This window comes from Xylocopa sonorina, chromosome 6 (assembly GCF_050948175.1).
Source record: "Xylocopa sonorina isolate GNS202 chromosome 6, iyXylSono1_principal, whole genome shotgun sequence".
Lineage (NCBI taxonomy): Eukaryota > Metazoa > Arthropoda > Insecta > Hymenoptera > Apidae > Xylocopa > Xylocopa sonorina.
Genome location: NC_135198.1, coordinates 6,441,816 through 6,456,264, shown reverse-complemented (window position 1 = coordinate 6,456,264; position 14,449 = coordinate 6,441,816). Strand labels below are relative to the sequence as shown.

The window sequence follows — 14,449 nt, the reverse complement described above, 5'->3', positions numbered from 1 at the left end:
AAAATAAAGAGTCAAGTGTATAAAAAAATCTCTATTTTAAATTTATATAAATAAGAAAGTGATTTAACCTTGTGATTTAATTTCAGCTCCATCTTTTGTTGAAATATTAGCCATTTTCACTTTCAAACGTACGTTTTACTTCAAAAGATCTTTTGTAGAATTAAGTAAGAAATTATAAACTACTTTCTATTAATCATTATTAATTAATCTACTGGTTAATATGGACATAATTTGCTAAAAGTAACACAACATGCCAATGATACGTACTACACGTATGTACACAGGATATAGGTTAAGTACAATTTATATATGTAGGTATATAGGTTAGGTTAGGTTAGGTCAGGTTATGTTATGTATCTATTAAATTATATATGTATATAACTGATTATATGAATAGGCAGAAGAAATAAGCATTGGTACAGCAATCATTATGTCATAAAAAAATATTCCAAATTTCTACAGTTAATAACATTATCAATAATGGATTTATCACATAGAAAATGTTACAAAAAATTAAATTAATAAGGAATAACTTTAATTATACACATATAAATTGCAAGTTGTAAAAAAAATTATTTAAATACTTGAAATCGTTATCAATTTATACGACGCGTCAATTAAGTTTTAGTATTACAAATATATATTGGTAACCTTAAAAATACAATTTAATGTAATATTATAATTAGTGTAATATAAGATATAATAATTATACATGTTTTAAGCTTAAGAAACTATGAACGGAAAAGAATATAAGAAATATAAAAGAAGGATTGCTCAAGCTGTAGCTAAAGTTGATAATAAACCGCCAAAATTTGATGTGTCGGCTTATTACAAAATGCATAGTTTGATCATTGATTTGAATCGAGTACGCCAGTTGGATAAAGAAAATATGAAATTATTAAGACGGGTAAACATAATCACCCGATTAGGTGTAAGTATGACGAATTATATAATGAAAGATGTTTATAATACAGTAAAGTATTGATATAAAATTGTTTCAAAATATTCTAAATCAATTCATGACATGTAATGACTTATTAAAAAACACTTTACTTTTGTTTATATTATTTTTTAATTATAGGGTAATATTGACTGTTGGTTGCCAAAAATACAATATATGTCTAAACTTGAGGATCCAGAAGTAAATAATAAAAAATTGATGAAACAAAATAAAGAGTTACTACAAAGAATTGCTAATACAAGTAGTAGCTACCCTACTGCAGAATTCATACAAAGTTGGAAAGAAATGAAAGAAAAAATCCTTCATACCAAAAGGCAAATCGTTATTTTATAGCATCGTAATTAAGAAAGACGAAGATACGAATTGTATAATTACATTAATACAAGTACATATGTTGAAACAATAATTTTTCAATTTTGTAGATATCGACACGATTTTACAGTTGATGTTATTGGATTACTGTCGCATCAGGATCATTGTATGGTTAAAGATTTATCGCTACTAAAAGAAATAAATCCGTCTATTAGAACTAAATGCTTTTTTGAAATTGAAATCAAAGGGGATGGTCAGAAACTAGGACGTATTCAGTTTGAACTTTACGATGATATAGTACCTCAAACGTGCGCAAATTTTGCGGAACTATGTCACGGAAACAATAATTTAACATACAAGTAAATAAATATATTTGAATAATATTGATTTGACAATAAAAAATGAACTATACATTTCCTTAATAGAAATACACCGTTTCATCGAATTGTTTCTGGTTATTGGTGTCAAGGTGGAGACGTTACGAAATTTAACGGAAGCGGAGGAACGTCAATATACGGTGAATCATTCGAAAATGAAAATTTTAATTTACGTCATGCTGGTCCCGGAATTCTATCCATGTGTACCGAAAGTGAGAATACATGCAATTCCAAGTTTAATCTTACTTTTAGGCAATTGCAAACAATGGATGGCAAACATGTAGTCTTTGGAAAAGTTATTGCAGGTCTTTCAAATATTTATAAGGTAAATGAGTCTCCAGGACACCAATAAATATATGTAATCAATTAAAGTTTTCAATTTACACTTATTCAATTTCATACTTAATTAATTAAAATGTGTGATATTTATTAGATTGAAGAATTCGGTACGAAAACAGGGAAACCGTTTAAAACGATAATTGTATCAAACTGTGGTGTTATATCAAGAAATAAAACTCACAGAATATTAAACAAGACATAAAACATTCAACTAAAATAAGTTAAATTATAATTACTAATTTGTATTATATCTGAAAGGATATTTATATATCGAATTTATTTTTTTCTTTTGTTTTAATGTACATAGCGATTTAGGCAGTATATAAAAGCACATAATAAATTCAAAAAATATGCAGAGATAAATATATTTTTATGTATTATAATAAATCGTACCTTATTTACGCATACATTATAGCGTGTATGACGAAAAATAAAGTATTTCTCCCTTAAGAGTATCAGAAAAATTGCAAGTGTTATTCTATACATTGCGTTTTACTGTTTTGTAATGATTATTTCAGAATAGAAATATATTCTTGATGTACAAAATATTTTCGCGTATATATCATAGTCAATAAATTTGTGTATAACAGTAAGGCACTTAATGTTTATAAGTGTAATAAATGTCCTTCATATTTGAATAGATATACTAAAATAGTTATTATAATTGGACATTATTAGCAATTAAGACATAAGTATAACACTGCATACATAATATAATAACATTATATTATGTATAACTGTCATTACATTATGCACAACTGTCATTAATTGATTAGAAATTGTTTAGCATTACGTCTGATTGATATATATTATATCTTTAAGCTGGTATTCTTTTCGGGTTTAAGTCGTACATACGACGCATGCGTTTTTTCAGTTCTTGTGGAAATTTGTCGTAACATTTTTTGCAGGCTGGTTTTAAATCAAATTCAAAGAATTTAGTTTTCTGATTCATCTTTTGATCACAGAATGCACACGCGAAATGATGTACACACCACGCTTTGTTCAATGCTGTAAAAACTAAAAAATTCGAAATATGCAATATGAACTGTTTCCTCCTAACTTATACAACTTATATTATTTCAATATTTTTAATTCAAATAATTAAGATAATATATATATAAATAAATAATATAATAATATACCTACCATCGCCCGCAATTACTTGATTACATACAAAACACAAATTGCCAAATAACTGATGGTAATGTGTTTCGCAGTAAGCTAAACCTTTCTTCTCATAATGTCGATGACCTAAGAATGGCTTTTCACATTTTGCACAAACAAAATGTTCAACATGCCAATGTTTACCTAATGCAGTTACTATTCGCTCCTCTATCGGACGTCGACACGCACCACAAATCGGTATTCCCATTTTATCGTGGCATCTCAAACAATATAACTCATTCTAAAAATAGCAGTAATTAAAATATGAATAAGCAGAATATGAAAAAATAATAACTTATTTAAATAGTACATCATTAAAAATACCATACCATTTCATTTGCAGTATATCCCGCCCTGGAATGAACTTCTCTAGCATCAGAATTAAGTTCTATACCACAAGTAGTGCAATTAAAATGATATGGATGATAGAGCTCTCCACGAAAACGAAGTGGTTTGTCATCAATTACGCCACTGAAAATTATATATAAGGTATAGAAATTATATAAAAATCAAATAATGTACAGTAGTATGTTCGTTATAACGTAAAACAAATATTTCATTGAAAATTAAAATGAAAATGAAAAACTAAATGAGAAATTAAAATGAATTGTGTAAATGGAATAGAAATTCGTACTGGCACTGATGACAAATATATTTTCCAAGTGCTCCTGCTTTAACACGTGCATTACATGTATGACATAAAGCTCTCCCCTGACATTTAATAAATCCTGCATCAGCCAATTCACTGTCACACTCTTCACAGCGAAAACAACTTGGATGCCAATTAGCATTCATTGCCTTAATTACACGACCAATAACAAATTCTCCTGTAAACAAAGAAGTATCGATGTTACTTAAAAAAATGTTTATATTTACAACTCTGATGTATTTTACATAATTAGTTTAAAATATTAATATTGATTAATTAAAAAGTAACTTACCACATTTTTCGCAGCAGGGTGCAAATAAAACATGGAAATCATGTTCACAATATTTATATCCTTCAAATTCATAGAATATTCCATCTGGAAATGGGCGGAAACATTGTGCGCATCTAAAAAAAGATAATTTAATACAACTTATGATTGAAGGTAAATAGTTATATCAAGTACTAATAATAACTAGATATCCTTACACAAAACATTGAGGATGCCATAACTCTCCGTTTGAATTAACAATCTTTTCATGCGGTACAAAACCTTCTCTACATCGAGAACAGAACATATTATCCAACGACATCTCTGTAACACTTTTAAAGGTTATATTATTAATACAGACTGTTCTTTATCTATTAAACTCATAACACACATAAAATTATTTTAAAATAATATAAAAATTCTTTAAATATAATAACATTACAAACATTTACATTTTACTTTTGTACAAATGATGTATCGTTTAACTTTGAAATTCTGTGAACAATATACATATAATATACATATGATTAAGCTCAATTAATAAATAAATATGTATATAAAAACATACATATTTATAGAAAAATTTAAGTTATATTAAAAACAATTAATATAAATAAAGTTTAAATGCATATTAACATAAGAAATCGAAATGTATAGAAAACTTAAAATAAATTCACTTTTTTCTCTTACATATTTTTACTCGTTATTAAATATTATAAGAACATTTTTCACTATATAGGAACATTTCGAATATTTTATAATATCTCATAAAAAGTAGCGGACTTAAAATTATATACCTGGAAAATAACTTTGCTGGCGGAAGAGATATCCTACAACAGTATGTTTCACAAGAAAAATAATTGTGCTTACCCTGGCATTCTTTAATGATAAAGAAGAACTAATTAAATCTCACGATTTTTATCAATTGCTATTTGAATTGTTTCGAAAATTACAAAAGTTACCAATACTCTAGATCAGCAATTGTTTAAAAAAGTAACTAATATATTTCTAAATGAAAATGTATCTTTATATATCGTTAGATTATTATTTGCACTATCTCAGATGAAATGCACTGTTACTGAATATGATTTTACATTAGGGTAACGATGACTCTTTCTCATATATATTTAGAATAAAAATTACGTCATGAAGTAATGCACCGCCTTTTCTACAATGATTATTTAACTGTAGTAGCCAATGAGACGTTAGAAATATGGCACTTCCTTTTATGAAATATTATGCCAAGCAACGAAGAAGTATTATATAGATAAGAAACTGTAAGAAATATTCATTTGCAACTATATAGTATCTTTACACGTATCTTAAAATTATCATCTTTTTCATTACAATTTGATTAATACAAATAACACAAACAAGTTTCAGTGTATTGCATTTACTTCTTTTACTTCTTTAAGTTGTATTGATACCTTAAGATATCCTCAACCTTGAACCTGGAACCTTGTATTGTATTGTCTTATATGTTACTTAACTTATTAAAAATTAAGTGAAATATTTTCAAATCGAGAGATATTGTTCTTTAAGTATGAAATATTATAATTATAGGCATATTTTAACAAACTTGAGATTGAAAACATTTCGCAATATCTATATAATTATGAAAACAGTAGTATTTCGACTTGAAAATATTTGAATTAATTTGGAATAAATGATGTATAAAGCATACAACTTAACGAAGCAATGGAAACAATTCTGATGGATTGAAATTTTGCCTAACTTTGGTAGGGCGCTGTGAACAGTTTACGAATCGATCGAAGAGCATTGCTAAGGTTCACGCTCTGTAAGCACTTTCCTGCGAGTTGTTTGTGCCGTGAAAGAACGGTTTCTTTCAACGAAATATTATACCGTGTAATCTGAAAAATGGCATGGTTATGTAGTCGCGTTGTCTTCCAAACGTGTCGGCGCACATTTGCTTGCGATGCTGTTAAATACGCAAAAAAGGGTAAGAACGACGTATCTTTTAATTGATGTCAAAAAAGTAATTCAATAGAAGTTTTTGGCATTTTCGTTATTACGTAATGTGATTGTACTATTTGTTGATCTCATATTGTTACAAATTTATGTTAAACTTTGTTAAATAAAATTTCCTCCGGTGTACATTTTGTTACAGCCTTTCCCGATCCATTGGACCTTGCCACGGGTTTGGAGAAACGTGAATTACTTGCCGCAGCAGCTGGCAATTTCGTAAATTTCTATATTTAATCGTTTCTCATAGCAATGTCAAATTTCTTATTTGACATTATATAGCTGAAATTAATTATCTTTCCTTTATATTTAATTGTGAATTGTGAGACATTACTTTCTAGAAATAAATTTCATTTTGTTCTCAAGTTTGCTGAAAAGTTTCATATAAAAGAGGAAAAATCTGTTTGATGTACTTGTATATTCTGATGTATATATTTATGCTATTATGTATGCAAGTATAAAAAAAAGTCTGAGCAATTGACTTCATTAATATAATGATGTCAGAGTTACTAAATTTTTATTTTTTTAATTTGTTAAAGTTATTTTACAAAATTTATTTCTACGATATAAGATGAAAATTTGTGAATTCAAATTCTTATAGTTTTGAAGTCATAGAATTGTTAAATTTTGTTCAAAAAGATTAAACCCATAATGTTATAAACTGTTTCTCTCTTACTATTATAATTTCAGGATCCATATCACATGAAAGCCATAGAAATATCTCGTGACAGCACAAAGGACTCCCCAAATTTAGTACCAAGTGCATTCAGAAGCCGAATTGTTGGTTGCATTTGCGAAGAAGATTCGTCACATATAAATTGGATGTGGTTACACGAAGGGAAACCACGCCGTTGTGAATGTGGTCATTGGTTTAAGCTCACCGAAGTAGCTCCACTTTAATTTAATGTCACCTCTTGTTAATTAGTCATTTGTTTAAAACATAGAATTAATGTTATATAATATCAAAGATTGTTTTTATTCACTACCCTTTCATATCCTACATTCATATTTCACACATATATCTTTTTGGATCAAAAATAAATTATTGAATTTATTACATTAGATCAGTTTAAGGAAAATGTAATCTAGATGTTTTTTGTTTATTATTTATTTAATATCTTTATCCTTTGAGCTTAATTTTTTATATATGTATATATAATATATTTAAAAATATAATTGCAGTAAAGAAGAAAAGTTTTATATGAAAATATAGATTTATAAAATCACAATAGATGAAAATTTATTTTAAAACACAACCAATTATGAATTTTTATACTATAGCTTACATACATTAATATATTAATATATAAATATATATAAGGTAATTATCTATTAAATAAATGATTTTGATAAGTACATAATTCTTTTCTGTATAGTTTCCATGTTTCTAATTTTCAAAATCACCAATTTCTTACTTTTCTTTAATTTGTGTCATTTCTGTAACATTAGTTAATTATTATGCTTAACTTTGTGAGACATTGTAAAAAATAAATTTATAATATAAATATAATCTTTTTGTAAAATGTTAACATGATCTGAACATATTTATTTGTAAATATACACTCATAAAAAAACTAATATTATGCAAAAATGATCCTGTAGTAGTCTCCACAATATCATAAGATCATAAGATTGGTTATACATTAAAACCCATGTTATGAATACTGTGGAAACTACTATAACATACGTCACTTTCCTATCGTGTAAAGTTAATTTCATACACTGTACAAAGTTTGCAAAATATGTTGCAAAATTCATAAGTTATCATGTTAATTAATTGTACATATTTGAACTAAGCATAGAGCATAGAGAGTTGCTCCTAACACATATTTACTCATGTGGCAATGATATGTTTCTTAAAATATTATACTTCAAAATTCTCATTAAGATTTCCATATCCAGTCCAACAAGATCATGATTATGATAAACTTAGCATTTACATTATAATATGAATCTAACTTCTATTAATTTATTTGCATTTAATAATAATTTCTGAATTATTTGATAAAAATTTCCTAAAAAATTGTTTTAAACACAATATACACTTTGATATTCCCTTTGAAAAGGTGCATTTCTTGCATTTGATACATCCGTCCTTGGTCTACGAAACAGTAGTACATGTGGTTCTAAAAAATTATTTAAATTTGTAATGTATTAACCTTCTATTTAATTTTCTTTATTGTTCAGCTACTCTCTAAAGAAGTAAATAACACATTATATAATACTATTATTATTTCTTTCAATTGTTTCCCTAGTTTGTACTAAATACTGAACAATTATATTTTTATAAAAATATTTATTTCTATAAACATTACATGTATTTAATAATAGTTGCTTTATACCTGGTACATGCATCATGTAATGTACCCATCCTGGACTTTGTTGAACTCCCAAGTTTCTCCATTCAGTTTCCGTCATAAGATGAGTTTTTGGAACATGTCTTGCTAAAGCAGCTGGTAGAATAACGTGTCTATAAACAAAGAAATGTTTATTAGAAACCAACAGTTACTGTAGTCACAAAAAGTTCGACTTAATAAACAATGAGTTACACATATTTTTACATAATATAGCGATATATAACTCTCACTATTTGTAAGCCAATTAATAAGGTAATTTGTTACCTATGGTTTATAAGATACACGCATATATTTATTCAAGAAAATATAAAGTACACAGAAATAAGTACAAATGATAAGATATATTGGGAAGAGAAGGTTTAAAATACTTTCGATATAAAAATTTAGTGTATACAAAATCACCCTTCCTCTTCCTTTCATTATTTCTAGTAATTTAGTATATCTTATGAAACATTTTTATTCCTTACTCATATATTGAACATTGTAATTAACTATTTTATGAACTGCTTAACATTTCCACACAAATAATGTATAATTCCGTACGTACCTATACTCATATTTATCGTCGTTGTATTTTTCAGAGTACTGTATTTGATCAGCTGGCATTTTGAGTATTATTTAAAACATAGGTTTTTTTCTTTTTACAAAACGCGTTTTCATAACAATCCGATATAGATATATCTGTATGCGAATGCAACGATAAATTTCACTATTTTCGATTATACATTCTAATACTAGACAAATTTCGTGACTAGGTGAATGCTTTTTTTCAAAACACTATACAGGTAAACACAAGTGTACACATTTATGGAATGCCAACACGCCCTCTAGTAGATTTTATTTATAAACCTACATTAAAAGTGATGTAAATATGGATAAAAGTTAACATTTTGTTGTTTATATACAGACGCACACAGATATTTCGTTTAAAAAATGTGACATTTATATATAAAAAGAAATTTAATTTGACGCCTATAAAGTAGTTTTAGATATTCTAAGTAAGCAGAGCGATAGAATTTGTTTATTGTTACAAAATGTACGATTTATGTCCGTTGTGTCTGAAAAACGGCGTAAAGAAGAAAGTAAAATTATTACAGATTAACTTACAAGAGGCTGTACGGATATGCGAAGAAGAAAAGGTAGACTTCCTATTAAAAAATATAAGAATACAATGTTTTTTTTCCATATTACAATTACATTTTGATATATATTAAGATAACCTTACACGCACGTGATGGTATAACTTTTAAATTATTATAAAAGTAACTTCGAAATAATTTTTTATTTGTTGCTTCTTTCAAATGTGTATCTATACTTTATATGCAATAAATCTGCATTGATAGTAAACGAAATGAAAAATTGTATATAATCGCATGTACTATATTTAACTCCGATAATCAAGGTTGTACTGTAGATTATATGAAATAAATAATTAATTTATTTCATGTTTTAGTGCTTATGGCCTTTTGGATATGAAGATCTGATTTTCTATCCACGAGTAGTAGGAAAAATCTGGTCTTGTTATTGGGATGATCATAAAGCAACAACAAAATTTAAGGAAACTACTATAACACCAACAAAATCACTAACATGCGATGCATCTATAAAATGGAACAAAGATACATCTAAAGAATTTATTGTTAATTCAGATACACATTTTTCAGCAGATATTAAGATTCCAAGTAATGATTCAAATGTAATAGATACAGAAAATGTTTTTAACGATTTATCCATTTCTACTTCTGAACAGCCAAATATACCGTCACATACTAAAAGTGAGGACCACTGTTATAAAGATGATATTTTAAAGAAAGAAATTACTAACAATGCAAGTTTAAATAATAGTAATTTACAATTAACTGATAGTAATACAGACAGTACAAAAATTGAAACTGAACATATAAATTCATTTAACAAACATGCCAAAGAACAAACTAATATACCCATAAAAAATAGTAAAGATGTAAAAGAAACTCCTAAAATTACAAGTATTGAAAAAACAAATATTGATATCTCCACTGTTAAGATAGCAAATCAAATTTGTGTTTATCAAGATCCAAAGAAATCAGTTTCAGATATTAACAAGTCTGTTGATATTATAGACACTAAATTGTTAAATGCTGAAAAATCACAAAACATAAAATCAATTAAAAATAATGAAACTTCAATTAAGGGTAATTTAAATGTAACAAAGATGGAAATAGATGGTTTACCACCTATAATATTGTCCTTTGAACTTCCGGTGAGTACTGCAAGTCCACAAATAGTAACGACTAATGTAGAACAGACTGCTCATAAAAATAATAATAGTCCAGAAAATAAAAAGTCAATTGCAAAACGAAGTCTAACTAGTGGTAAACAATATCAAAAGTTTAGTTTTAATGACCTTAAGAAAAAAATGAAAAGTAAAATAACAAGTACTAATAGTAATGGTAATAATTCTTCGAATATAAATCCAAAAATTCAAAAGCTAGAAAGTGATTTGACAAGCAATATTAAGAAAGAAGATAGTAATGAAAATTATCATAATCCAAATATTGTAAATTTTAATAATGCACCAAATCAACTTGATAATTCTATATGTAATTTAATAAACCAAGAAGGTGTAACATTTGAAACTGTAAACATACACAGTGTTTTAGAAGACTTTTTAACTGACGATTATAGTGTTTCTGACGATATAAATGATGATTGGATAGATTCTTTATTGAATTAACATTAAATTCATGATATTTATGATTACAATTATTTAATTACCGAAACAGTATTAGGTAGCTATTTGTATCATTTATTCATAGAAAATAGTGATGTATTCTGTATAAAAATAATTTGATTCTTCTATATCATTTTAAAATAAGAGAAAATATCTACATTACTTATTATTCTTCATGACTTAGTTAAAAATCGTAGATTTTAAGTGACTGTACATTGATTATTGTACTACTATTGCATATATCTGTTTTTTAAGAGAAACAAACAATATAAATATCAATAATATACTTTAATTTAAATAAAATGTGCTGATATTTTGTAGTTGTTTTTTTGTATATTATATATATTATAATATAGTACAGTTCATGCATAAATTGTGATGGCATGTATTTTGAGTAAAAATTATATATTTTTTTAATACATATAATCAGTCAAGATGATTATTTCAAGATATTATAATGAAACTCTTAATTTTTTCAACATAATCATTATTAAATATGCACTTTATGATATTAAAAAAAATGTTTTTATAACTATTAACTTGTAAAGATGTTTTGGCGATAAACTTAAACACAAAAACATTCACAGTTAAACTAAAAATATAATATTTAAAGTGGATAAAATGATGAATATACATATTTTTTAAATCAGGGGTATTATACAATATAATATTATAATACTATACAATACAATATTTTTCTGTTCTTCAAATTTTGATAATGTTTTACAATATGACATAAGAGCAAAGTAAAAGTAAAATATGCAAAAGGTTATTGTAAAAAATATATTTATATTGTACAGTTACAGTAAATTGCAAACCAAAATGGTAATTTATCTAAAGATAAAAAGATATTTAAAAATACTTTGTGTTCAGCTTTTTTCTTTGACTTTCAATGTTTTTATCTTTCTGCCTAAAAGATCGTATTTGGTAGGATTTGGTTCTGGATCTTGATCCGTGTCTGAACTACATTCACAATCGCTAGAGTCTTCATAGGGACCAAGTCCAGGCAAAATTCCAATACACTTCATACCTCCTGCTTCACTTGTTATATATCTATTTTGTAAAGATTCACTTTTGAATGCAGACTCACATTCTAAACTTTTAGTGACTCTTTGTTCATTTGTCTCACTGTCTTCTTTTTTCGAAGTGTCTTTTCTTTCATCAGAGAACTTCCTCTTAATGCCCCGCATTGTTACATCTATAAAGAAATATAACATTTATACAACATATGATTTAAAAAAATTTTAATGTTCTTTGTTTACTATTTAGAATTTCTAATTCTAGATTTTCTAATATGTATGTATTAAATATACATATATTTATTTACCTTGTTTTTGTTTTTCTGGACGTTTAACTACAACACCAGCTAATAATTTTAATTGTGAAGTGCGACTACTAAAAAATAAAATTTATCTTTAAATATGAATTGTGTACAATTAACAAATCTCATATTGTATATTTTATTCTAGAATGTATAATTGTTAGAAATATATAGATAAATTAATAGCTTGCCTTCCAGAAGAAATATTTTTATTTACAATTTGGGGATTCTTTAATTCTTGTTTTAATTTCTCATTTAAAGATTTCTCTTGTAATGAAGCAACAGCTGCTTTGAAGTCACGCATTTCTTTTTCTTCCTCAAGATTCTTCTTACGCTCTTCTTCTAATTTAGTTCTATCAACCAAATCCAAAAATTCCACTTCATCATCATCTAAACCTTTTATCATATTTTCTGAAATTAAAGAGTTGATAAGAGTACATAAATATGATACAAATTTATTGTGTATAGTCACATATTAAAATTTTAATTTACTTAATTTATGTGCTTCTTCATATTCTGCATCCCTTTTAGTTTTCTGTTCTTGTAACCGTTCATATAATGATCGTGGATCATATACTTCTTCTGGGGCTTCTATAAAATTAAAGCTAAACTATAATAATAGCTAATACAACTAATATAGTAGTTTAATCCATAGTTAAATAACAGTATACTGAAATTATTGTTTGAGAGAAAATTATATAAATTTATAATAAATGAATCTGATGTATTATTAAAGTATAAAACATATGTAGACACTATCAGGTGCAGGTATAAGCACATGCATGAATAGGAGCTTTCCAAATTATTTATAAACAAAGCAAACATAATAATAAAAACTAATTCTAGACAATATAACATATATATCTTTTTTAAATGTTTAACCTAATGGTTGGTCTGCAGTTCGTACACGTTCCCATTCTTCTTGCCGTATTCTTCGTTGCTCAGCAATTTCAGCTTCCGATATAAATCCTGAGCTCATTATGTACTAAACAAAAAAGATTAACCATGAAATAAAAATTACCAGTTATCAAAAATGTTTGATTTACACACAGTGGGTAAAAATCTTAAGTATTATAATTCAAATTTATCTACAAATAGCTCATAGGCAATAACATTTCATTCATTGTTTTATTAATGTTAAGTAAACTTAACAAAGCATAACGACTATCAATGCTTTTCATTTGTGTGTTCTAACAACAATAAACAAAAAATATTATTTAATTGCAAATTATATAGTATACGTATTACATATTGTACGTTATATGGCATGCACCCATATTTTTATTAAAATACTTACATAAAAATTTATCACTATCTTTTATTTAGTATAAATTTTGACAGTTTACGTATATACAAGTATTTAATGTAGCTTAGAGAATATATATTTTTAATTGTGAAATTTCTTGTTTTAAAAGCATTCAGAACATTTCTAAACAGTTACTCATTCCTCACCATAATGTAAATCTTGAAATTCGATTAAAATGTTTTACTTTAGATATTATATTTAGTACTTCCAATTGAGTTTTAATCACGAAATCGAGTAATTTATACTACTAACATTTTTTCTAGGAATATTTGGCATTCTAAATTCAATGTACACATATAGAAGCTCTTTGTCTAATTTCTTTTAATCAAAAACAAAATATTAACAATTTCTCAAATTAGTTAAATGTTTTTAATGTATGAACTTTATAATGTTCGCACGTTAGTGCCTGAAAGCAAATGTTAGATTCTTTCGAGGTATATGAAGGTTAAGTTCTAAATATAAATTTAATTAATTACAATTATAAAATTGAGAGTGGGTACGTTAAATATTTTTTACAGATAGATCACTTGTTTTTTATGCAATCTAATTTAGACTGAACAAAATTTTGCACTGTTATATCTATTATCACGAAGACGATATTTTTCCGACACCTCACAAATGAACTATCCGTAGTTGCCAAATTATAGGATTTCACGCGCATGCGTGACATACAACATAATCTCTATACGTAGTGTACAC

The 14,449-nt window shown here is 26.3% G+C and overlaps 8 protein-coding genes across 11 annotated transcripts in view; 3 read left to right on the top strand and 5 right to left on the bottom strand.

Annotated features, from left to right (window-relative positions):
- LOC143424552 (golgin-45-like) overlaps nt 1–117 on the bottom strand; it is a 35,807-nt gene extending 35,690 nt beyond the window's left edge. For both annotated transcript variants that reach the window (XM_076896690.1, XM_076896689.1), the window contains exon 1: nt 69–117. In XM_076896690.1, coding sequence (XP_076752805.1) covers nt 69–114 — 46 coding nt within the window. In that variant the 5' untranslated portion in view covers nt 115–117. The remainder of the gene's footprint in view (nt 1–68) is intronic.
- Rps7 (ribosomal protein S7) overlaps nt 1–14,449 on the bottom strand; it is a 39,191-nt gene that overhangs the window by 22,829 nt on the left and 1,913 nt on the right. The gene's annotated exons all lie outside the window — the stretch shown is intronic.
- Nucleotides 691–2,491, top strand: LOC143424597 (uncharacterized). The gene is made up of 4 exons (XM_076896745.1): nt 691–931; nt 1,082–1,275; nt 1,699–1,975; nt 2,084–2,491. Exons 1-4 carry the CDS (start codon nt 734–736, stop codon nt 2,189–2,191), a joined length of 777 nt encoding a protein of 258 aa, XP_076752860.1. The 5' UTR covers nt 691–733; the 3' UTR covers nt 2,192–2,491.
- Stck (LIM zinc finger domain containing stck) lies at nt 2,715–5,287 on the bottom strand. Of its 2 annotated transcripts, none has more exons than XM_076896702.1 (7): nt 4,868–4,913; nt 4,289–4,402; nt 4,095–4,207; nt 3,788–3,980; nt 3,483–3,624; nt 3,136–3,394; nt 2,715–3,006 (listed from the first exon to the last, which is right to left on the bottom strand). In XM_076896702.1, exons 2-7 carry the CDS (start codon nt 4,390–4,392, stop codon nt 2,807–2,809), a joined length of 1,011 nt encoding a protein of 336 aa, XP_076752817.1. In that variant the 5' UTR covers nt 4,393–4,402; nt 4,868–4,913; the 3' UTR covers nt 2,715–2,806. The 2 variants fall into 2 exon arrangements, with proteins under 2 accessions (XP_076752817.1, XP_076752816.1); XM_076896701.1 differs by lacking the exon at nt 4,868–4,913 and adding an exon at nt 4,941–5,287 and having other exon boundaries at nt 2,716–3,006.
- LOC143424172 (cytochrome c oxidase subunit 5B, mitochondrial) lies at nt 5,842–7,020 on the top strand. The gene is made up of 3 exons (XM_076896071.1): nt 5,842–6,030; nt 6,199–6,272; nt 6,744–7,020. The coding sequence occupies exons 1-3, from the start codon at nt 5,949–5,951 to the stop codon at nt 6,951–6,953; spliced, it is 366 nt and encodes a 121-aa protein (XP_076752186.1). The 5' UTR covers nt 5,842–5,948; the 3' UTR covers nt 6,954–7,020.
- Nucleotides 8,030–9,230, bottom strand: LOC143424305 (cyclin-dependent kinases regulatory subunit). Its single transcript, XM_076896293.1, has 3 exons — nt 8,958–9,230; nt 8,396–8,523; nt 8,030–8,179 (listed from the first exon to the last, which is right to left on the bottom strand). The coding sequence occupies exons 1-3, from the start codon at nt 9,014–9,016 to the stop codon at nt 8,082–8,084; spliced, it is 285 nt and encodes a 94-aa protein (XP_076752408.1). The 5' UTR covers nt 9,017–9,230; the 3' UTR covers nt 8,030–8,081.
- On the top strand, nt 9,368–11,465 carry LOC143424874 (uncharacterized). The gene is made up of 2 exons (XM_076897232.1): nt 9,368–9,549; nt 9,864–11,465. The coding sequence occupies exons 1-2, from the start codon at nt 9,445–9,447 to the stop codon at nt 11,124–11,126; spliced, it is 1,368 nt and encodes a 455-aa protein (XP_076753347.1). The 5' UTR covers nt 9,368–9,444; the 3' UTR covers nt 11,127–11,465.
- On the bottom strand, nt 11,893–14,402 carry LOC143424479 (PSME3-interacting protein). 2 transcript variants are annotated; one of them, XM_076896545.1, is made up of 6 exons: nt 13,897–14,402; nt 13,327–13,429; nt 12,937–13,035; nt 12,636–12,855; nt 12,451–12,518; nt 11,893–12,321 (listed from the first exon to the last, which is right to left on the bottom strand). In XM_076896545.1, exons 1-6 carry the CDS (start codon nt 13,897–13,899, stop codon nt 11,993–11,995), a joined length of 822 nt encoding a protein of 273 aa, XP_076752660.1. In that variant the 5' UTR covers nt 13,900–14,402; the 3' UTR covers nt 11,893–11,992. The 2 variants fall into 2 exon arrangements, with proteins under 2 accessions (XP_076752660.1, XP_076752661.1); XM_076896546.1 differs by having other exon boundaries at nt 14,227–14,402.